This window comes from Ascaphus truei, chromosome 9 (assembly GCF_040206685.1).
Source record: "Ascaphus truei isolate aAscTru1 chromosome 9, aAscTru1.hap1, whole genome shotgun sequence".
NCBI lineage: Eukaryota > Metazoa > Chordata > Amphibia > Anura > Ascaphidae > Ascaphus > Ascaphus truei.
Window position 1 is genome coordinate 12470565 of NC_134491.1, and position 25216 is coordinate 12495780.

The 25216-nt window shown below is 48.9% G+C and overlaps 1 protein-coding gene across 5 annotated transcripts in view; it reads right to left on the bottom strand.

The window, feature by feature from the left end:
- Window positions 1-1201: 1201 nt before the first annotated feature.
- Window positions 1202-25216, bottom strand: part of BMF (Bcl2 modifying factor) — a 75927-nt gene continuing 51912 nt past the window's right edge. For all 5 annotated transcript variants that reach the window (XM_075613364.1, XM_075613369.1, XM_075613366.1 and 2 more), the window contains one exon: window positions 1202-6090. In XM_075613364.1, coding sequence (XP_075469479.1) covers window positions 5992-6090 — 99 coding nt within the window. In that variant the 3' untranslated portion in view covers window positions 1202-5991. The remainder of the gene's footprint in view (window positions 6091-25216) is intronic.

Genomic DNA, 25216 nt, shown 5'->3' on the forward strand with positions numbered 1-25216 from the left:
CTCAAACCACAAGGGGTGAATGTTAGGACTGCAGCGTCACCGTTAGGAGGGGACACGTGACTTTACTGAGCAGGGAAAACAAACAGAGAAGGGCTTTATCATGTACTTTAAGTCCCGGGGCCCATCAGACAGGGAAGCTTAAAGCTGCAGACCAAGCAATATCCTACGTGAGTTCTTTTTTAATAAATCCGTTCTGTACTATGAAAAAATACTTGTAGCATTTAAAAACTAAAAAAAACATTTTAATGTATTCTAATGTAACGAGCATTTTTTGTTTCAATAGCAACCATTTACAAAGTCACATCCCCTTTCTCTTCTGAAACAGGCTCTGGCACACACCCTTTTTCAGCCCTGGCCTCTCTCTAGCAGTGCACCAATTGTATCTAGTGACTGCCTGGTCACATGATCTTCCCCACAGAACTTTGCATTTTGGGTCCTCTTCTGCTGCACTGACAGCCATTTAGTGAACCCCTGAGCTGAATCGTCACCAACCGATCACAGGAGAACGGATCGATCGGCAACTTACTTATTATTCTGTGGATTGTATTGATGCACATATTAAAGAGGGGGTGGGGAACAGCAGCTTGGACAGAATGATGTAATACAGAGGGAGTGGGCTTCCATATCCCGCTGCTAGTAGCCCACTCAACCCGCAATGGTGTCCTTGCAATGTGTTGACCCATTGGGAGCCATGGATTTAAATGTACATTGTCACATGTAGTGGATGTGTTTAATGGGTCATTAGAGAAGTCTAAAAAGTCTCTTTTCCCCCTGATTGCATCGCCTTTACTGCTGTATATCTAATCCCACAACAAGCAGCTCGCATCTTCTCCTCAGGCCCCTTATGTGTCCACGCTCCCTTCTGTTTAGATTGTAAGCTCCGTGGTTCAGAACCCGCCTCACCTTCTGTGCATGAATATTTTCTTATTGCCGTATTCCGATCCCGCCGTACATCGCGGCGGAATATATCAGCGCGTTATGAACAAGTGGCAATTCTAATCATTAACATACGGGCTAATAATCAGGGGAAGGGGCGCGTGTACGTACTGCTCTCCCCACCACGGACAGGGAATGTTACTCACACTAACAACATACATGATCTACAGTTGCTCTCGCACACGGACACAATGACTGCGACACAATGACTGCGACACAATGACTGCGACACAATGACTGCGACACAATGACTGCGACACAGGTGTTTTCTTTATAATACTTTATTATAAAACGGTACCAGTTATTTCAAATATTAAAAAGAGGACAGTGTGATCAAAAGCACAATATACAGCTGTATTGCACGGACAAAAATACACTTATTTTCCCAAGCAGTGGGAGTCCTGATGGCACACAGGATTAACCAATTCACCCCCCCCCCCCCTAAATTTTGTAGTCCGGGAGTACTGCAGGAGTAGGGTTACCACAAGCTAATCCCCACTCACAAGGAGTAACTTCATTCTTGCTCTCATCGGTACACGCAGCATGCCTAAAAGCCCACACAGTGTCCCATCACACCACAGAAACAGCTGTCAGGGATGAAGTGGTTAATGGATTGCTACATTATCACTGGGTCTCCGTTTATGGTAAAAACACGTGTGTGAGCTTCAGGACTGTCCCGTGTTATACATTTTAACCCCATCTCTGCCAGGGAGGCCCGCAGCACGCTGCAGGAGGGATTCAGGAGATTCCTTTCTCACAGGGTGCAGATACGCAGGACAGTTACTTTAAAGCGCCAAGGATTGAAGCAGGGGGTCCCCGGAGCTGACCCCCATTAATTTCAGCTCCGGGGACCCCCTGCTTCCGGAGATACAGACCTCCCTAGGAGGTGTCTGTAGCCACTCCGCTGGGCTCGCAGGGTTCACGTAATGGCGGCGTTTCAAAACTCCCACCCCCTGCGGGCCAATAGGAAGCCGTGACATCATCAGTCCATCTTCCTATTGGCCCGCGTGATGCGGGAGCTTTAAACTTTGCAGAGATGCCGGCGCCCCCTTTGGAGGGCTGTATCTCGGGAGGCAGGGGGTCCCCGGAGCTGAAATTAACGGGGTTCAGCTCTGGAGACCCCCGGCTTCAAACGTGTTAAAATAATATTTTTTTTATAAATGCAGGAATTGCTCCTTTAAGGGCGATTCCATGTTTTTAAGATGCCAATTACAGTGACAAGTCCTGTGTGTGACCTTTGCTAACTGCCACCGCTCACCCACTTTAACAATCGGAACCAGGGGTGGCCAACTCCAGTCTCAATGGCCACCAACAGGTCAAGTTTTCGGGATATCCCTGCTTCAGCACAGTCGGGTCAATCAGAGGCTCAGTTGAAGACAGCCACTTCAGCACAGGTAGCTCAATCAGTGGCTCAGTCTTGGACTGAGCCAGTGATTGAGCCACCTGTGCTGAAGCAGGGATATCCTGAAAACCTGCCCTGTTGGTGGCCTTTGAGGACTGGAGTTGCCACCCTGATCTAAACAACCGCACTGTGTTTTCTGTCTAAGTAACACTTTTACCGGCAGCTAGAAAAAGCCATCAGGGCGAAACCCGTATCCTCGGCGCTGCGCTGTGGGGCGGGCGGGGGGGAAAGTGTTACAGACACCTTCTACGTCTCTGGACATCTTATCTTGTAACATTTGGGATCCGAGATACAATTAAAGACACCTTAAAAAACAAACAAACACAAAAACATGTATTTACAGTTACAAAATGTACAATGGGTCTTAAAACAAAGCTATTGTGAGGAGCAGAAGTGTTTTTCTGTTCATACACCATTAATATATCGCTGTTCACAAGAAATACGTTCCATAGTGAGGGGTATAGCCAGCATTATTTACACACGAGCTAGGATTTTCCAGTGCATTTCACGCAGACATTACTGCTGAGCTGACGCAGAGTATTTATTGGTACTCAGGCCTGTCTCACAACTCATCCTCTGAGTATCAGCGACTCCTGAATGGTTGCACAAGAGCAGTGTGACGCCCGCGAGCTTCCTAATTCTCCGGGGTAACAGACCAAAGGGAGTGTAGCTCTGGGTTTACGTGATAACAGTTGGAACTCTCCCCTGACCCCAGATCCCTGGACGCCATCTTTAATAGGCCCAGGAGAAAAATATATTTCAATTCATTTTCATCCGACACAGGAAGATATTGAATTATTACACAAAGAGGCAGGACCAACGTGATACATAGAATACAATCATGTAGATGTATTAAAAGCTGCAACCTAACCCCCCCACCCACCACCTCCCCTCCCCCCATTATTCAGAATCAGCGGGCTTCCCCTGGGGCTGAATCCCACCATTCGCCGCTTGCGGGGCTCCCCATTCACTGGAAATGTACCTTTTAATGCACAGGTGGGTAATTCCTGTCCTCAAGGGCCACCAACAGGTCAGGTTTTCAACACAGGTAGTGCAGTCAAAGACTGAGCCACCCGTGCTGAAGCAGGGATCCCCTGGAGGACTGGAGTTTTTCACCCCTGTTTTAATGTGTCAATATTATTCCTCCCTTTCACGATGGCCACCAAGTGAAACCTCCCTCCCACTGACGTGGCGCGTGGCGCGTGGCACGTGGCGGCTCATCGCAGCTTCCGATTGAATAACCCTCGTGGTCAACTTGGTATTTCTCTTTACAGTTCACCGGCACATTAAAGAAGGTCAATGTCTCAGGAACCTCGGGGTCCACTGAGCGGGGAACAGTGTGTGGGGTTCTGACCCGGAAGCCGCTCTCTGATTCTGAATCAAAGGAACCCAAAGAGTTGTGGGATTAACCAAAAAGCCACAACAACATAAAACCAGCAAAGATCATCATCGAAATGTGCAGGCGGGTCACGTGACCGATGCGGAGATCAGGGGTGCTCAATGCCAGGCCTCAAGTTCCGCCAACAAGTCAGGTTTTAAGGATATCCCTGCTTCAGCACAAGTTGCTCAATTGATTGAACCACCTGTTCTGAAGCTAGGATATCCTTAAAATCGGACTTGTAGTTGTAGTCTTGAGGACGGCGTTGAGCCCCCCTGGATTACGTCAGCGCACACCTGGCGCCCGCGCTTATCGAGTTCCCGCGCTCTCCCCGGCCCCGGAAAATATTTAGAAAAAACAGCAACATTTGGAGCCCTTTTAAAACAAAACAAAATCCCTGTAACGTTTGTGAATTTGTGAACATTTGTGCGGCCGGTTTCCCCGCAGATCGCTGGGCTCAGTTACCGAACTCTGCGCAGCATAAACTCCACCGCGACTTCTCTGCGCTGGAAGCAGCTTCGGCGCTGGGTTTGCCGGATGCCGCTGGCTGTGCCCTGCTCAGTATCACGGGGACATTGTCCCCTCACTCAGACTGGCTCAGCTTTCAGCAACTGCAGGAAACCAGGGCAGAGATTAACATACAGCAGAGGGGAGGCCAACCCCAGCCCTCAAGGGTCAGGTTTTCAGGATATCCCTGCTTCAGCACAGGTGGCACAATCAGTGGCTCAGTCAATCACTCAATAGTCATGGGGAGGCCAACTCTAGTCCTGAAGGGCCACCAACTGGTCAGATTAAGGATATCACTGCTTCAGCACAGGTTGCTCAGTCACTGCTTCAGCACAGGCGGCTCAATCAGTGGCTCAGTCAATGACTTAATAGCCCATGGGTGGCCAACTCTAGTCCTCAAGAGCCACTAGCAGGTCAGATTACGGATATCCCTGCTTCAGCACAGGTGGCTCAATCAGTGGCTCCGTCTTCTACTGAGCCACCGATTGAGTCACTAGTGCTGAAGCAGGGATATCCTAAAAACCTGACCTGTTCGTTTTTATTTATTTCCGAAATCGAAGTGTTCAGCGCGGGTGGGTTCCTGCGCTCCCACGAGGGCGTTTTAAAGATGGCCGCTCCCAGCTTGCAACAACAATATTTTTATTAGTGGTTTGAGGCTAATGCCTTGGATTGTCAGTTGGAAAAGGCTTAACCCTTCCACTGCCAGAAGAGCAAGTAACGCATTGCGCTGCAAAGGGTTAAATATATATATATATATATATATATATATATATATATATCAGAGCTTGTTGGGTATCTGTGTGTGTTATATATATATATATATATATATATATATATAATGTATACACCCATGAATATTTGTTTAGAAATTAACAACATGAGATACACTTTGCGAAGTTCCATCCAGATAACAAAGCTCAAATGTACACTCTTAACAATACACATTTTAACTAAGAAAGACATTTTTTCCAAAGCCCCGTTTGTGTTTTACAGTTTGAATAATCCATTCCGACTGGAGGTAAAAATCAGCCTCTTTGTGTTTGCCAAAGTGAGTACAGAAGCCGGGCCCTCCCTCCGCTCACCCTGCTCCTGCCACGTGGATCTGGGGCGCCAGGGAAGATAGAGAGATATATTTTACAATCTGCCACTTGATAGAAATGAACCAATTCCAGATGGAATCATCAGGATTGGAATGGATTTCCCTGCTCACTACCTTTGCTTGTGTGGTTGTGTAAATGCACAGTGCGCAGCAGCACAGAGACAAACGTAAGCCTTTAAGGCAGGGGCGGCCAATGCCCATCCTCAAGGGCCACCAACAGGTCAGGTTTTCAGGATTTCCCTGCTTCAGCACAGTGGCTCAGACTGAGCCACTGATTGAGCCACCTGTGCTGAAGCAGGGACTGATTAAGCCACCTGTGCTGAAGCAGGGATATCCTGAAAACCTGACCTGTTGGTGGCCCTTGAGGACTGGAGCTTCCCACCCCTCCTTTAAGGTCTGTGAATAGGCCACCGCAGGCTCACATACTAAGCCACAAGGCTTCACTGCTCTGGCTAGTGATGGCCACCGATTTCTCTAGCCCTCGCCAACAACCGCAAGCCGTTTCCTTCTCAGTGTTTGACCAGAATTCCCTGATGATGCAGCGACGTCGTGTCCTGGAAATACTCGGGGACAGTGACACAGTGGGGTTTCCACGCCCGCTCTTGAGACCCGCGCCGAGTCGTTCAGTGCGTGCCGGGGCTGGGGGTCCCCGGAAGAAGTGGGCGGGTCTCACCTCCTGCCCACCTCTCGCCCGCGTCTCTCGGGGTGGAACAGGTTACGGAAGAAGAGGAGGATCTGGGACCACAGCTGATTTCGGTTCTGCTGAAGCTGCAAAAGAGGAGAAGGAGCAGATGTGAAACGCCAACGTTGGGATGAAATGTTTTTGGATTAAAGAAGCAAAAACATGTGAAATCTTATATGGCTTTAAAATAAATAAATAAATAAATCAGTTCTGTAATATTCGATATTTGTGACTGTTTTTTATTTATTTATTTTATTCAACTCTTAATGCCGTTTTTAATGAGTTGTAATATACTGAGCATTCTTTGATTTCTATAGCAGCACCTCCCCAGCAGGGCAAGATCTGTGTTACACTTTCCTGTTTGTGATCATTTGTTGCCAGTGTTCCCAGCAGTGTGAGCTGCAAACTGTAACAATAGGCAATGTTACCGTAGAACAGGGGAGCGCAAACTTTTTGTGCTGCGCCCCCCTGTCTTCCCTGCTGCGTTGCTCGCCCCCCCCTCCCTACCTAACAGCTGCGTAAAATAACGTCGTTTGGCGTGCGACGTCATGACCCCGCTGTCATTTGATGCTGCGTTGCCATGGCGACGCGTCACATAGCGGCTGAATCTGGGTAAGTAAAGTGTTGCAGAGGCCTCACGTGATCCCCCGCGAAGAGTGCGGAGCCACTGCAACCGCCCGCGCCCCCCTCCCCCAGCAAAATCTCCCGCCCGCCCCCCAGTTTGCGCACCCCTGCCTTAGAATATATTGTAGTAGCCGAGTTAAACTGACTAAAGGATTAATTGAAACTGAAATGCGGTCATTATCAGGATTTTTACAGATTTATAACCAAACGATTGCCAGCTTGGGTAAGAATGCAGAATGATACAAGGTCACACGCTTTCCATATACTGTTCAAATAAGAAGGAAAGAAAGGGGAGGTAGTATTGCTGCCTTATACCCTTGTGTCTCCCCCTGTAAGGGTTTGGTTTGATCTACATCTATAAATATATGTTGGGAAACAATGGTAGTGCGGCTCTAATAATTCGGTAGTGCCCAGTAAGTTTTTGGGGTCTCCGTTGGGTCACTGTTATCTAAGTTGAACAGACATGCACTAGAATGCATTTATACTCATCATCACTCTATTCAGCGCTGAAAGTGGGCTTCCAACCCCAAAATCCTCTCCACTCAAACATGCTGAGTAAGGGTCACAGCCACTCCATGCAAACATGCTGAGTAAGGGGCTCAGCCACTCCATGCAAACATGCTGAGTAAGGGACACAGCCACTCCATGCAAACATGCTGAGTAAGGGACACAGCCACTCCATGCAAACATGCTGAGTAAGGGGCTCAGCCACTCCATGCAAACATGCTGAGTAAGGGTCACAGCCACTCCATGCAAACATGCTGAGTAAGGGGCTCAGCCACTCCATGCAAACATGCTGAGTAAGGGGCTCAGCCACTCCATGCAAACATGCTGAGTAAGGGTCACAGCCACTCCATGCAAACATGCTGAGTAAGGGGCTCAGCCACTCCATGCAAACATGCTGAGTAACAGCCACAGCCACTCCATGCAAACATACTGAGTAAGGGTCACAGTCACTCCATGCAAACATGCTGAGTAACGGCCACAGCCACTCCATGCAAACATGCTGAGTAACAGCCCCAGCCACTCCATGCAAACATGCTGAGTAAGGGACACAGCCACTCCATGCAAACATGCTGAGTAAGGGTCACAGCCACTCCATGCAAACTTGCTGAGTAAGGGTCACAGCCACTCCATGCAAACATGCTGAGTAAGGGTCACAGCCACTCCATGCAAACATGCTGAGTAAGGATCACAGCCACTCCATGCAAACATGCTGAGTAAGGGTCACAGCCACTCCATGCAAACATGCTGAGTAACAGCCCCAGCCACTCCATGCAAACATGCTGAGTAAGGGACACAGCCACTCCATGCAAACATGCTGAGTAAGGGTCACAGCCACTCCATGCAAACATGCTGAGTAAGGGACACAGCCACTCCATGCAAACATGCTGAGTAAGGGTCACAGCCACTCCATGCAAACATGCTGAGTAAGGGTCACAGCCACTCCATGCAAACATGCTGAGTAAGGATCACAGCCACTCCATGCAAACATGCTGAGTAAGGGTCACAGCCACTCCATGCAAACATGCTGAGTAACAGCCCCAGCCACTCCATGCAAACATGCTGAGTAAGGGACACAGCCACTCCATGCAAACATGCTGAGTAAGGGTCACAGCCACTCCATGCAAACATGCTGAGTAAGGGTCACAGCCACTCCATGCAAACATGCTGAGTAAGGGTCACAGCCACTCCATGCAAACATGCTGAGTAAGGATCACAGCCACTCCATGCAAACATGCCGAGTAAGGGTCACAGCCACTCCATGCAAACATGCCGATAAGGGTCACAGCCACTCCATGCAAACATGCTGAGTAAGGGACACAGCCACTCCATGCAAACATGCTGAGTAAGGGTCACAGTCACTCAATGCAAACATGATGAGTAAGGTCACAGCCACTCCATGCAAACATGCTGAGTAAGGATCACAGCCACTCCATGCAAACATGCTGAGTAAGGGTCACAGTCACTCCATGCAAACATGCTGAGTAACAGCCACAGCCACTCCATGCAAACATGCTGAGTAACAGCCCCAGCCACTCCATGCAAACATGCTGAGTAAGGGACACAGCCACTCCATGCAAACATGCTGAGTAAGGGTCACAGCCACTCCATGCAAACATGCTGAGTAACAGCCACAGCCACTCCATGCAAACATGCTGAGTAAGGGTCACAGCCACTCCATGCAAACATGCTGAGTAAGGGTCACAGCCACTCCATGCAAACATGCTGAGTAAGGATCACAGCCACTCCATGCAAACATGCTGAGTAAGGGTCACAGTCACTCCATGCAAACATGCTGAGTAACGGCCACAGCCACTCCATGCAAACATGCTGAGTAACAGCCCCAGCCACTCCATGCAAACATGCTGAGTAAGGGACACAGCCACTCCATGCAAACATGCTGAGTAACAGCCCCAGCCACTCCATGCAAACATGCTGAGTAAGGGACACAGCCACTCCATGCAAACATGCTGAGTAACGGCCACAGCCACTCCATGCAAACATGCTGAGTAAGGGTCACAGCCACTCCATGCAAACATGCTGAGTAACAGCCCCAGCCACTCCATGCAAACATGCTGAGTAAGGGACACAGCCACTCCATGCAAACATGCTGAGTAACAGCCACAGCCACTCCATGCAAACATGCTGAGTAAGGGTCACAGCCACTCCATGCAAACATGCTGAGTAACAGCCACAGCCACTCCATGCAAACATGCTGAGTTAGGGTCACAGCCTCTCCATGCAAACATGCTGAGTAACAGCCACAGCCACTCCATGCAAACATGCTGAGTAAGGGTCACAGCCACTCCATGCAAACATGCTGAGTAAGGGTCACAGCCACTCCATGCAAACATGCTGAGTAACAGCCACAGCCACTCCATGCAAACATGCTGAGTAAGGGTCACAGCCACTCCATGCAAACATGCTGAGTAAGGGTCACAGCCACTCCATGCAAACATGCTGAGTAAGGGGCTCAGCCACTCCATGCAAACATGCTGAGTAAGGGGCTCCGCCACTCCATGCAAACATGCTGAGTAAGGGTCACAGCCACTCCATGCAAACATGCTGAGTAAGGGACACAGCCACTCCATGCACACATGCTGAGTAAGGGTCACAGCCACTCCATGCAAACATGCTGAGTAAGGGACACAGCCACTCCATGCAAACATCCTGAGTAAGGGTCACAGCCACTCCATGCAAACATGCTGAGTAAGGGACACAGCCACTCCATGCAAACATGCTGAGTAAGGGTCACAGCCACTCCATGCAAACATGCTGAGTAAGGGTCACAGCCACTCCATGGAAACATGCTGAGTAAGGGTCACAGCAACTCCATGCAAACATGCTGAGTAAGGGTCACAGCCACTCCATGCAAACATGCTGAGTAAGGGACACAGCCACTCCATGCACACATGCTGAGTAAGGGTCACAGCCACTCCATGCAAACATGCTGAGTAAGGGTCACAGCCACTCCATGCAAACATGCTGAGTAAGGGTCACAGCCACTCCATGCAAACATGCTGAGTAAGGGTCACAGCCACTCCATGCAAACATGCTGAGTAAGGGACACAGCCACTCCATGCACACATGCCGAGTAAGGGTCACAGCCACTCCATGCAAACATGCTGAGTAAGGGACACAGCCACTCCATGCACACATGCTGAGTAAGGGTCACAGCCACTCCATGCAAACATGCTGAGTAAGGGTCACAGCCACTCCATGCAAACATGCTGAGTAACAGCCACAGCCACTCCATGCAAACATGCTGAGTAAGGGACACAGCCACTCCATGCACACATGCCGAGTAAGGGTCACAGCCACTCCATGCAAACATGCTGAGTAAGGGACACAGCCACTCCATGCACACATGCTGAGTAAGGGTCACAGCCACTCCATGCAAACATGCTGAGTAAGGGACACAGCCACTCCATGCAAACATGCTGAGTAAGGGACACAGCCACTCCATGCACACATGCTGAGTAAGGGACACAGCCACTCCATGGAAACATGCTGAGTAAGGGACACAGCCACTCCATGCACACATGCCGAGTAAGGGTCACAGCCACTCCATGCAAACATGCTGAGTAAGGGACACAGCCACTCCATGCAAACATGCTGAGTAAGGGGCTCAGCCACTCCATGCAAACATGCTGAGTAAGGGACACAGGTGCTTTATGCAAGCAAAGCAAAACCTTTCCTACAATAAAGGATAGTCAGTTAAAATATCTAACCAAAAGTTTCCAAAAATAAGTTATTTGACGAACCTAAAAACATATTTTGATGTGTTCCAGCCCCGATCTTGTTATTAATTCAGGGAACAATAAGTCAAACTTGAAAGGCTTGCCAAAAAATGTTTACGTTGGTCCATTAAAAAGACACAGGTTTATGCACTTTTATATACTTCTGTCTCACAGAAAATTGGAGAAATAAAATAGAGCAAGGTGACTATTAAACACAGACATAATATCCCCACGTACAGTATGTCTGTGTTTAGCATCTGCAAAGAATCGTTACAGCTGGTCATTTATCCCTTTTGCTGGCAGCATAGGGGTTAAGTTATTGTACATAGGGGAGAGGTTTGGGCCAAAAAACGTCCAGGCAAAAGCCCAGGTCTGAGATTCACACGCAGACAATCGCTCAGGGATTCTGGAAATCTTTTTAACAAATCACATATGGACTGATAATATTTTTTCACCTCTGTATTAGGGTGTTAAGGAAACCTCCAAAGGATTACGGGATCCCGGAATCTCTGAAGCAATGAAAAGGATCACGGAATCTCTGAAGCAATGAAAAGGATCAGTGTGGACTTGGGAATAATTAAGAACCACTTTTTTTTTCTACAAACCTACGTTATTACATGGATTCCCTGGAGATGTTTCCTGCTACATTACACATTGTGTCCAGCTCAGCCTGGGACAGGGAAGTGCACAATCACTGATTCCGCTCAGAGTTAAATCCTTTGGGACTCAGCAGTTTAAAGCAGCAGATCCCTGCTTCAGTACAAGTGGCTCAAATCAGTCCCCGATTCAGCACAGGTGGTTCAATCAGTGGCTCCGTCTTCGAATGAGCCACCTGTGCTAAAGCTGGGCTATCCTGATGTGTGTGTGTCATGACCCCTTCCCCCCCCCCATTCTGGCCACGCCCCGCACCTTCCATCGCTCCCTACAGAGCGCAGATGGTGGCTATAAGCTGTGCATGCACCGCCTGGACACAAGGCGCGCGTGCCGCAGCCAACACTGGGGCCACAGCTTTGCAATAATGCGCCTGGCCATCTGCAAAGTGAACTCCGACCTTTGCATATCTTTAGAGTTGTAGGAATTGGAAGGAGGGAGAACGAGAAGGTGAGAGCACAAAGTGGGGTGTCCTGGGGTTGGGGGGGATCAGTGAGGAAGGAGGAGGAAGTCTTAGGCTAAGGCCCCGCTCCCAGAGTCAGCGCGCCCGCACTGCAGACAGGCGGGGCGCTGACATACACAGACCGCGATATGCATGGAGGGTAGGGAGCGGGAGCCGGAGCGGGAGGTGGGCGGGAGTGGGAGGTTTGACAGGGAGGGGGGCGTGGCTTGAGTGGAGGGACCCGCTACTCTCCCCCCCCCCTCCCTCCACGGACTCGGGCTGGAGCTGCTGATGGTAAGCAACACACACACACACACACACAGGCACACACATACACACAGGCACTCATATACACACACACACACACACACACACACACAGACAGAGGCAGGCACTCACGCACTCATACACACACACACACAGACAGAGGCAGGCACTCACGCACTCATACACACACACACACACACAGACAGAGGCAGGCACTCACGCACACACATACACACACACAGACAGGCACTCACGCACTCAGACACATACACACACACAGACAGGCACTCACGCTGCTTTCCCCCCACACTCCTCCCCGCTCCCGAAGCCTCTCCTCCTCCCGAAGCCTCCCCTCCTCATTGGCTCACAGCCACACCACGTGACGCGTCAACGCTAGGGATCACAATTCTCTTGTGTCCCATAGCGGCTGACGCGTCACAGCGTGTAGTGAGCTGTGCAGCCAGGGGGGACCGGGACCGGCTCCGCAGGATTCCCCTGCTGGTGGGGAACTCGCGTGTGGCCGCCCGCGCCAACGAGCGCAGCGGGACCGAGGCCTTACTCATGCCTGCTTCCCTACACTATCATTTGTAATGTTGTAGCTGGAGAGTAATGATTTTTATGGCACGGAGTATATCAGTAATAATTATTAGAATAATATGACGCCCGCTTTCAGCAATTTGAAAAGAGCGATTCTGGCTCCTGCAGTGAGAAGGTTTAGCAGTGTGCACAGATCTGTGCGCCCCTCACTCAGAACATCACAGATCTGTGCGCCCCTCACTCAGAACATCACAGATCTGTGCGCCCCTCACTCAGCACATCACAGATCTGTGCGCCCCTCACTCAGAGCATCACAGATCTGTGCGCCCCTCACTCAGAACATCACAGATCTGTGCACCCCTCACTCAGAACATCACAGATCTGTGCGCCCCTCACTCAGAACATCACAGATCTGTGCGCCCCTCACTCAGCACATCACAGATCTGTGCGCCCCTCACTCAGCACATCACAGATCTGTGCGCCCCTCACTCAGAACATCACAGATCTGTGCGCCCCTCACTCAGCACATCACAGATCTGTGCGCCCCTCACTCAGCACATCACAGATCTGTGCGCCCCTCACTCAGAACATCACAGATCTGTGCACCCCTCACTCAGAACATCACAGATCTGTGCGCCCCTCACTCCGAACATCACAGATCTGTGCGCCCCTCACTCAGCACATCACAGATCTGTGCGCCCCTCACTCAGAACATCACAGATCTGTGCGCCCCTCACTCAGAACATCACAGATCTGTGCGCCCCTCACTCAGAACATCACAGATCTGTGCACCCCTCACTCCGAACATCACAGATCTGTGCGCCCCTCACTCAGAACATCACAGATCTGTGCGTCCCTCACTCAGAACATCACAGATCTGTGCACCGCTCACTCAGCACATCACAGATCTGTGCGCCCCTCACTCAGAACATCACAGATCTGTGCACCGCTCACTCAGCACATCACAGATCTGTGCGCCCCTCACTCAGAACATCACAGATCTGTGCGCCCCTCACTCAGAACATCACAGATCTGTGCGCCCCTCACTCAGAACATCACAGATCTGTGCACCGCTCACTCAGCACATCACAGATCTGTGCGCCCCTCACTCAGAACATCACAGATCTGTGCACCGCTCACTCAGCACATCACAGATCTGTGCGCCCCTCACTCAGAACATCACAGCAGCAAAACAGGGGAAATCTTATATGCTTTTTTTTTTTTTTTAAACGAAATCAGTTTTGTAATATTAGATAATAGTGACTCTTTAAAAAAAATAAAAAATGTATTCAACTATTAATGAGGTTTAATACACTGAGCATCCTGTGATTTCTACAGCAGGTTTAGCCACCTCCCCAGCAGTGCAAGATCTTTGCAACACTTTCCTGTTTGGTATAATTTGTTGCCAATGTTCCCAGCAGTTTGAGCTGCAAAACTGTGACAATAGATACTGTACCTTAGGCTGCGATTTATAGTGGGTGCGTGCGGCAGAGCGCATAGCATCACGCGCGCCTGTCGCCAGAGCGATGGGTGCACTGCGAGGCAGCGATTGGGGAGGCGTCACCAGGCTGTTTCGCCCTCACTGGCTGAACCGCTCACGTGACGCGGGCGCCGCATGAAAAAAAAAAACTATTCATTTGTAGCTTGAAAATTCTGCCGTGTGGTCGCTCTGCATCACGCCCGGGGAGCACTGTGGCCGGCCCAATCCGTCTGCTGCCATTTGTTTGCGCAGCACGCCAAATCGCCTGCGCCGTCGCGCCCACTATAATCGCAGCGTTAATAATATCAGGATACATTGTAGCTGCTGAGTTACACTGACTGAAGGATTGATTGAAACTGAAAGGCGGCCATTATGTTGGGCACACAATCAGGTTTTTTACAGACGTATAACAGGAGCACCAGACGATTGCCAGCTTAGGTAAGAATGTAGAGTGATACATTGCCAGAAAGCAGAGGGAATAGGACCCCCGTGTAGCACGCTGTCTCCTTGTGAGATGATGGTTTAATTAAAACATATTTTGATTTTATTAGGAACAAGTTAAAACAATGGGGTTTAAAAGAAGAATGAAGTAATTTGTCAACGCTATGTAAGCTCTTAGGGTAAAATAAACCCTATAATGGGTAATGTATTAACCAGTGTTAATTGGCCGATGTTATGTGGATACACGTGTGACAATGAATTAGTCAGCCGGGTGCTGGGTTCTCTGGTTTTGGTGCACCAACTAGTACTGTAACATTACTGTGGCACTACTGTATATTTAAGGTTTCCTACTATTCTTCCCTCACACAGACATTCCCTAGGAGATGTCTTTGTACAAGTGTCACTAGGGCCAGTGAATCCACATAACACTGGCCAATTAACACTGGTTAATACATTACTCGTTATAGGGTTTATTTTACCCTAAGAGCTTACATAGCGTTGACAAATTACTTAATTCTTGTTTTAAACCCCATTGTTTTAACTTGTTCCTAATAAAATCAAAATGTTTTAATCAAACCATCATCTCACAAGGTGACAGCGTGCTACACGGGGGTCCTATTCCCTCTGCTTTCTTATATATTCAGCCCCTTTAAGCACCAACACCTACCATATTATTTAAGCTGAAGCGGGGGTATTTGTTCAGTGTGTTAATTATACATTGTCACATTTATTTATAAAAATGTTTTACTAGGAAGTAATAGTACATTGCGAGTTACCGCTTTTTTTCACGTACGTCCTGGGCAGAGAGACATGCGTTACATGTACAAAACAAAGGGGAAAGTAGCACTTCTGCTTTAAGGGCTGGGACCATTCTTCTGCTCCCTGCTACAAAGATGTCCTTTCAGCTGGTATAGTTTTGCAGACTGTAGCCAAATGCTTTTTCTAATCAGATAAATCATTGAGCTTGTCAAAGCCCCAGCTGCACTTGTAACAAAAGTTTCAACAAGAGCCCTTATTCCCCATTCCCAGAGTCATTTCTGTATCCAAACGTTAGGAAAAAGAACAGGGTGAAAGGTTTGGAAGAGAGCGGTAATCCATCTGTAAGTGATTTGACACTGTGAAGGTTGTGGGGTTAATCTTCAATTTAAACCACACTGCTGAGGCAGCAAAACTCACATTTCATACAGTACAAAAACATAACCAGCTTCCCTCTCCCACAAGTGCGCTGCTTCCAAACGCCAGCGAGATAATACAGCCCCGTCTTATAGCTGCTGCTGACACACAGCCATAAATAATGCGCCCTGCGGCCTGTTCCTAATGGCTGGAGCCAACTAAACTGAAAGCATACGTTAAAATCAAAGCAGGGGTATCATGGTGAGGCTGGAAGTTGGGGTGCAGATGGGGGGGGGTTACTATAATTAAAAAATGTATCAACGGGGGGGGGGGGTAATGTATGTACAGCCCCCCCCCCCCCCCCCCCCCACCAAAAGCAGAGTTCCTGCTCTCCTGGGCATTGTCATTGTCAGACACAGATTCTGTAGTTAGGGTTTCAAAGTAAGGGGCACAGGGCCCTCCCCACTTCTACAGCTTCTCTAAGTTACTCTGAATAATGGGGATATGTATCAAGATGCAAAAAACTGTCATGTACATCAGTCTGCACCAACACACACACACACACACACACACACACACACACACACACACACACAAACACACACACACACACACACACACACACACACACACACACACACACACACACACACACTGTTTGATACTAGTGTGCGGGAGCAGGGGGTCTTCTGAGCTGATCTTCATGACTTCAGCCTCGGGGACCCCCTGCTTCCCGAGATACAGGCCCCGTTATTGGGTGACCGGTATCCCTCTGCTTTCTTTACATCCCACGGTAAGGTGACTCACAGGATTTTATCATGGGGATACCAGCACCCCATAACGGGGCCTGTATCTCGGGAAGTAGGGGGTCCCCGGACCAGAAATCAATGCAGTTCAGCTCCGGGAGACGCCCTACTACAATACTGTAGTGTTAAAATTTAAATAAATGCCCCGCGATCGCCTGTGAGAGGTGCGCAGGTAGAGTCTCTCTCTTACTGCGCGTCTCTTACTGACAGGCAGACCCCGGTAGGATTCACACATCAGGACCCCCGCTGTGTTAATCCGATGGGCCATTAGTCTGTGGATATAAAATCCTTTTTCCATTGGATCATTGAGGTATACATCGCCTTGTACTTATGCACACATAACGACTGCGCTTGCCTTAGTATTACAACTCATAGATGGTACAGGCTTATTCTATACAGACATTGCACATCATGTTTTTAGATTGAGATTTTTGATACAGAATAAAACGGTATTATTTTGAGTCCGTTCCAGGAGGTTTTCTTCTGCGTGCTTTGCATATGGTTCTGTTCTTTCCACATGTATACTCAATTTGGAAGGCCTACAAGTATTATGGGGGTTCGGGGTGGTGGAAGTACGATAGGGACTTCAGGCAGGGAAAATCAAATAGGAAGGAGTTGAGATTTGATGGGAAGGATATGGACCTGTGGATGTCCAAGATGATGCCACATAAGACAACCCCATTTCAGGCCGGGGCTGGGAGCTTGCAACACGCTGGGCAGTCAACCGGGAATAAAAAGAGGGCTTGCTGGCAGTTTAATGAGGGACAGTGTAAGTGGGGTGGGGAGGGTGTCATCTCAGGCACGAGTGTAATGGCTGCAGAAGGTAACCACCCCGTGTCAAAGTGCTTTAGAATGGAGCAAGTGGAGAGGCTGGGGCAAAGAGTGAGGACACCGGTGAACATCGATGAGCCGGGTTCATTTCGTCTCATACATCACCTGTCATACCCGGAGGGGTTGTCGGTGAATGATGGAATCGACAAGGAATTGTATAATGTAGAGTATGAGTCATTTGATAGGGCCAGGGACCTGGCTAGAAAAGCAAGGCTGGGCACGTGGGTGGCAAGGCCGGCATAGAGTCGTCATTCCGTCTATTGCCCGTGCATCCGGAATTCTCCCACCTGCTGGGATGCATGTTGGGAAAGGAGTACTTTGGGGATCTGTGCCTCTCGATGGGGTGTTCGATCTCATGTTTTTATTCTGAGACGTTCAGCTCATTGACGGATGTAGCAAGAGTTGGACTTCCTTGACTACCTGGATGACTTTCTATTCATAGGAAGGGATGGGTCGATATGTGTGGGAGGTGAGTGGGAGAGTTTCCAGAGCTCATTGCCTGTTTTGGGGTCCCATTGGCTAAGGACAAAATGGAGGGCATCAGCTTCCTGGGAATTGAAATTGATATGGGGAGGATGGAGCATCATCTCCTGGCCAGGAAGCTGGTGAAACTGAGGGCTGTGGTGAGGGAATTTATCAGGCTTAGGAAGGCTACAGTGAGGTGGTTCCAGTCCCTGATGGGCAACCTCAATTTCACAACCAGGATCCTCCCAATGGGAAGGGTCTTTGGTTGGCGACTGGCATTTGCAATGGCTGCCAAAGCAAGTCAAAGGGGATCTCTGCGTGTGGGATGCCTTTCTGGGGTGATACAATGGTTGTATGCTGGCTTTTCAAGGAGTGGTAGAGTGGGCAGATAGAGCTCTTTACGGCAGCAGAATCCGTTGGTTTTGGGGCATTTTGGCATCGGCCTAGTCATTGGAGTTAATGTGGAACATGTGGCGGGACATAGCGCAGTTAGTGGCAAGATTTCTGCCCATGTTGTTGGCCTGGTCAGAGGTGTCTCCTAGGTTGTGTTAGCGAGGTGCCAGGAATGACCCAGCGGTAGATGGATCAAGGAAGAAAGTGAATCAGGTGCTGGCGGTATTCGTGCTGGATGCAGGGGGGAATTGCGACCTTGCAGGACGGCTGAAAGGTCTGGTTAGGGAGGATGGGGCTCACCTGTCTGACATAGGGAATATTCTGATTTTAGCGTGGCAGGGCACACTGAAGAAAGCGGAGAGGCTGGTGGTGGCTCTCAAAGCCAGTTTAAGGCGGTTTAAATGAACTTGCTGGTGGCGGGAGAGATGTTTACTCTGGGGTAGGAGGCTTCAGTCAGTATTGGCTCCTGTGGTAGGTCTCAGAATCTGTAAGTGGATATTTGGGGAAGGCGGTACCATTCTCTGCTTAGGCGGTCGGAATGGGGGTGACCTGCTGTATGAGGGCTCTGCTCCATTTGGCCTAAGGTGCTGAATGAGCACGAGCTGAGGGTATCCCTTGAGCTTTTGATGGATGTTAATCGGAGCAATGTGGCTGGGTCCCTAGTTGGGATACATGTTATATTTATCATGTTGATGGTATTATAAATAAAGCTGTGACCGTTTTTTCTCCCAGTTAGTTTAATGGTATGTTTATTGGGAATAGGAGAAGGGTCCAGCTTGAGGCATTATTAGGGATATCATAAAGGTACTAAAGGATAGTAATGGGAGGGAGAAAGATGGGGGGGGGAGAAGGGGTTAGGGGTGAAAGGAGGAGGGGAGAGATGAAGTTGATTTCTTAGAATTCCCGGAAACGCCGGGTCCTTTCAGCGTGTGTGTGTGTGTGTGTGTGTGTGTGTGTGTGTGTGTGTGTGTGTGTGTGTGTGTGTGTGTGTGTGTGTGTGTGTGTGTGTGTGTGTGTGTGTGTAATATATAAAACGCTGGTGAATCATCTCATAATGACACTGACTCTCCCCTCCACGAATTCCACCTACAGCTGTTCCCGAAAACGCTCAGTGGCGAAAAGTTGGAGCAAAGCTCGTTGATACATTGCCGCAAAAGAAAAGCAGAGTCAAAATGACGCCGTTTGTAACTGTTTTGCGGCACTTGGTACAGAACCAGGTCAATACTGGACCAAACCAAACTGTAAAAATGGACCAAACACGGTACAGGTATATACTTTACAAACCAGGCGGGGTCCCAGTGCTAGCACCATGGAGGCAAAATAAATAGAGCAAAAAAACTATTCGGCTGAGGGAAGAGTTTAGAGATTCACTTAGCAACAAATGATGCACTTAAAGCGATATGCACTCGATTTCACAGTGCAAGAGGGATTTAGTACATTTTTAACCTCTCGCTACCACATCCTGCGGTCTGGCAGTACAAGGGTCCGTAGCTGCTGTGCCATGGGTTGTTTGTTCGTTTTGCAGGAGTGATCGCCGCTGCGGAGCGCTGAAAACGATTTGAATGGCAGAGGACTCCTCCTTTCATTTGCGTCATCAGTGATGCTGATATCCCGCGAACGCTCCGAGGAATGATCACATGCTCACAGCGTGCTGGGAGACTCTGGCAATCAAATGGTTACAGCATAAAGCCCCCCATCTCCTGTGTTTTTAACCCCTCCCTGTTTTTTTTTTAGCGGATGAGAACTACTTTCAGCTTTGTGGAACCGCCGGTGAAGTTACCAGGAGCTAATGTCCCTCCAGGGGAAACAAAATGGCTGCCAAATCTCGGGCCAATATGAAGACATATCATCAAGCAAAAACAGCTACGTGGCCGACATGCCTTTAACATGGTACTGAACATATTTAATAGACCCTGAAATTTTTTTCCATTCAAACTGCTTTGAACTGAAAAACTGGACAATTTCTAATAGAAAATAAATATTTTTTTTCCAACCCTGTATACGCATCACAGGGGCGACTGAACATAGCAGACATTACATAAAGCTTGCGAAAACCATCCGAATATCGTCACTGTTCCTCGTTCACTTCTATTCTGGGCTGACCCGTTTACAGAAATAACCTGAATTATTAATCAGACCATAAAGGAAATGTTAGCAGCTATTTCCCTCGGAGGTTCAAAACCAAAAGCCCAGACGCTTGGCGCTGATCCAGACGAACAGGAAGTGTAGGCTGCTGCCATTCACAGAGCTAAGGCCAAACCCAAACATACATTCCTTGGACCCAACATCTGCAGGTCAGTATCTCTCATCTTAAACTCTCTGAGATACAGAGAAACGGGATGCCCGAGGGAGAGACCACAGTGCACAATGAGCCATGTGTCAGTGCTAAAATAGTGACAAAAAGGTGCAAATATGGGTTGGTTTCAGAAATCCTGTTATCAGACACGTTTTTGTCACGAGGGGCGACTGGGACGATGCGGGTGTACAGTTATTTAACAAAGCAGCAGCGGGGCATGTTCAAGGTGACAGATTACCCCATCTCCTCCCTCTCCCAAAATTAGAGAGAGAGCGAGAGAGCGAGAGAGAGAGAGAGCGAGAGAGAGAGAGAGAGAGCGAGAGAGAGAGCGAGAGCGAGAGAGAGAGCGAGAGAGAGAGCGAGAGCGAGAGAGAGAGCGAGAGCGAGAGCGAGAGAGAGAGCGAGAGAGAGAGCGAGAGAGAGAGCGAGAGAGAGAGCGAGAGAGAGAGCGAGAGAGAGAGCGAGAGAGAGAGCGAGAGAGAGAGCGAGAGAGAGAGCGAGAGCGAGAGAGAGCGAGAGCGAGAGAGAGAGCGAGAGAGAGCGAGAGAGCGAGAGAGAGCGAGAGAGCGAGAGAGAGAGCGAGAGAGAGAGCGAGAGAGAGAGCGAGAGAGAGAGCGAGAGAGAGAGCGAGAGAGAGAGCGAGAGAGAGAGCGAGAGAGCGAGAGAGAGAGCGAGAGAGAGAGCGAGAGAGAGAGCGAGAGAGAGGAAGAGAAGGAGAGAGAGAGGGGGAAGAGAAGGAGAAAGAGAGGGGGAAGAGAAGGAGAGAGAGAGGGGGAAGAGAAGGAGAGAGAGAGGGGGAAGAGAAGGAGAGAGAGAGAGAGATAGGGGGAATAGAGGGGGGAGAGAAGGGGAGAGAGAGATAAAGAAAGAATGATATTAAAGAATCCTTTGAAGAAACAGAATTGAAACTGTAATATTTCAACACATAAAATAGTAAAAATTTTGATAATCTACAATACTACCAAGTAACTGATAAGACTGCTGGCTAAGTTCCTGTAATAACACCGTTGCCATAACGTCGGGTTTTTATACCCATCCCAATTTTAGCTACAGTCTGTTTTTAAAAAAAAATTATGTAAAACTCAATATGATAAACGACGGGTACAAAAGAAGAATTGCCGGCAGGAAATGTTCCGATGTCCTGAGGGTCATTATCCGAACACACAGAAACCCAGCAGTCAGGTGCTGTCCCGGGGATTGTGGGTAATACAGCAGTCTCATGACTCAGAAGCTAAATATAGAGAAGCGATATAAACAGCAGAGCGGCCACAGAGCAAACACAGCCATGCTGTCCCTTGTTTTACTCACGCGATCCTCCTCCTCTCCCTCCTCCTCTCCCCTCTTCTTCCCCCCCACCTCTCCCTCCTCTTGACTGTGTTTTCACCCCCTCCAACAACCCCTTTGTCTGCGGCTCACTCAGCTGCAGGATGATTGTGGCGAGGATCGTATATATGCGACTGACGTGTGGCAAAAAAAAAACCACGCTTGCAACTTCAGCAGTGTATAGAACAGTGTATAAGTGTGTGCATTTCGGGGAACATGTATCCGTATCGGTGTATGTGTGCGTATCAGTGTACGTGTGCATGTACGTGCAAATAGGTGAACGTGTGTGCCCGTATCAGTGTACATGTGCATATAGGTGAACGTGCGTGCGCGTATCAGTGTACGTGTGCATATAGGTGAACGTGTGTGCGTATCAGTGTACGTGTGCATATAGGTGAACGTGCATGCGCGTATCAGTGTACATGTGCATATAGGTGAACGTGCATGTGCGTATCATTGTATGCATATAGGTGAACGTGCGTGTGCGTATCCATGTACGTGTGTATATAGGTGAACGTGCGTGTGCGTATCAGTGTACGTGTGCATATAGGTGAACGTGCATGTGCGTATCAGTGTACGTGTGCATATAGGTGAACGTGCATGTGCGTATCAGTGTATGCATATAGGTGAACGTGCGTGTGCGTATCCATGTACGTGTGTATATAGGTGAACGTGCGTGTGCGTATCAGTGTACGTGTGCATATAGGTGAACGTGCATGTGCGTATCAGTGTACGTGTGCATATAGGTGAACGTGCATGTGCGTATCAGTGTACATGTGCATATAGGTGAACGTGCATGTGCGTATCAGTGTACATGTGCATATAGGTGAACGTGCGTGTGCGTATCAGTGTACGTGTGCATATAGGTGAACGTGCGTGTGCGTATCAGTGTATGTGTGCATATAGGTGAACGTGCGTGTGCGTATCAGTGTACGTGTGCATATAGGTGAACGTGCGTGTGCGTATCAGTGTATGTGTGAATGTGCACGTGCATATTCCTAGATTTTGCAAAGGCTTTTGACACTGTTGATCATGTTATCTTGCTTAACAAACTCCAGAGCTCTGGAATAGGGAAACATGCTTTAAACTGGTTTCAGTCCTACCTATCAGGAAGATCCCAACATGTGTCTATCTCAGGCTCTAACTCCAACCCCCTGGATATCACCTGTGGTGTCCCGCAAGGCTCTGTTCTGGGGCCCCTACTCTTCTCAGTGTTCATTAATGATCTTCCCACAGCTTGTAAGGAAGCCTCAATACACATGTATGTGAATTACACAATCTTATATGCACACAGTATATCAATGTGTTAATGTGTATCTGTGTGTATCAATATGTTAATGTATGTGTATCTGTGTGTTAATGATTATCAGTGTGTATCAATGTGTTAATGTGTATCTGTGTTTATCAATGTGTTAATGTGTATCTGTGTTTATCAATGTGTTAATGTATGTGTATCAGTGTGTATCAGTGTTAATGTGTATCAGTGTGTCAATCTGTATCAGTGTGTATCAATGTGTTAATGTGTATCAGTGTGTTAATGTATGTGTATCAATGTGTTAGTGTATCTGTGTTTATCAGTGTGTTCATGTGTGTGTATCAGTGTATCTGTGTGTATCAGTATGTTAATATGTACAGTATCTGTGTGTATCAGTGTGTTAATGTATGTGTATCAATGTGTTAATGTGTATCTGTGCTTATCAATGTGTTCATGTGCATCAGTGTGTTAATGTGTGTGTATCAGTGTGTTAATGTGTGTGTATCAGTGTGTTAATGGGTGTGATTCAAACCTACCGAATTTCGCTCGGCCGCAGTTTAGATCATAAACTTTCCACAAAACCAGAAACCTGCAACAAATTCAATCAAACTTGTGTCTGTGTGAGTGTGTCTGTGTGTGAGTGTGTCTGTGTGAGTGTGTGTCTGTGTGAGTGTGTGAGTGTGTGTCTGTGTGAGTGTGTGTCTGTGTGAGTATGTGTCTGTGTGAGTGTGAGTGTGTGTCAGTGTGTGTCTGTGTGAGTGTGTGAGTGTGTGTCTGTGTGAGTGTGTGTCTGTGTGTCTGTGTGTCTGTGTGTCTGTGTGAGTGTGTGTCTGTGTGAGTGTGTGTCTGTGTGAGTGTGGCAGCGCGGCGACTTCTTACACTTATTACTGTTGTTGACGTTTGTTAACATTTCTGGAATAGGCGGACGCACAGACTTGGCGTTCGGGAGCGAAGCAAACGTAGTCTCCGAACCAGGAAGGGTTACACTTCGCAAAGTTAACCAACGCGGGCGAAAGGTTCACCCGTCTCTGGCACTGACGCGGTTACAGCAGCAAAGTGATAGTGCGGTATCTATACAGTAAGGTCAGTAAGGTGTGAAGGAGCGGCAGAGGTTAGGAGTGTAAGGGCAGGAGAGAGAGGGGCAGAGCTACGCACAAGTGCTGTCACCACCCGCAGCTTGCCAACCGCAAACCTGCGTGAATTAGCTGGGCCTGAGAGGGGGGTGGGGGGGAGGGAAGGGAGGGGGAGGGGAAAGAGAGAAAGATGTGGGGGGGGAGGGGGAAGAGAGGAGAAGAGGGGGAGAGACGAAAGGGGGGAGAAGGTAGAGGGAGGGGGAGAGGAGGGGGAGAAGGTAGAGAGACGGAGGAAAGAGGGGAGTGGGGGGGGAAGAGAGGAGCGGGGAGAGAGGGAGAGAGGGAGGGGGGAGAGAGGAAAGGGGGAGAGGGGAAGGAGAGAAGGTAGAGAGGGCAGAGGGAGAGGGTAGAGGGAAGGGGGAGAGGGTAGAGGGAAGGGGGAGAAGGTAGAGGGAAGGGGGAGAGGGTAGAGAGGATGGTAGAGGGTGGGAGGACAGAGGGAAGAAGAGGGGAGCAAGTTTGCATTCTCATCCCTTCGTGCTTTTTATTTTTTCTTAACAAATTATTAGTCCCGTTCCCTGACAGTCACTGGATTACAATATACCGAGAGGAGTCAGATTTCTGCTAAACCTGTTCCATGGCTGGCGCTGCTTCTTGGCATCAGCGGAAACATTACTTGGGAACAGAAAAGCAATACAACCCCCCCCCTTTCCCCCGAAAAGCGTGCTGTAACCCTGACAGATTAACCCCGTGATGCCGAGCATGGGGGAAATGTACTCAGGGTGTATCTGGCTAAAGGGGCATTAACTCAGGAGTGCTCAACACCAGTCCTCAAGACTCCCCAAACAGGTCAGGTTGGGGATATCCCAGCTTCAGCACAGGTAGCTTAATCAGTTCCTGCTTCAGCACAGGTGGCGGAATCAGTGGCTCAGTCGAAGCCGGGACTGATTGAGTCCCCCTGTGCTGAAGCA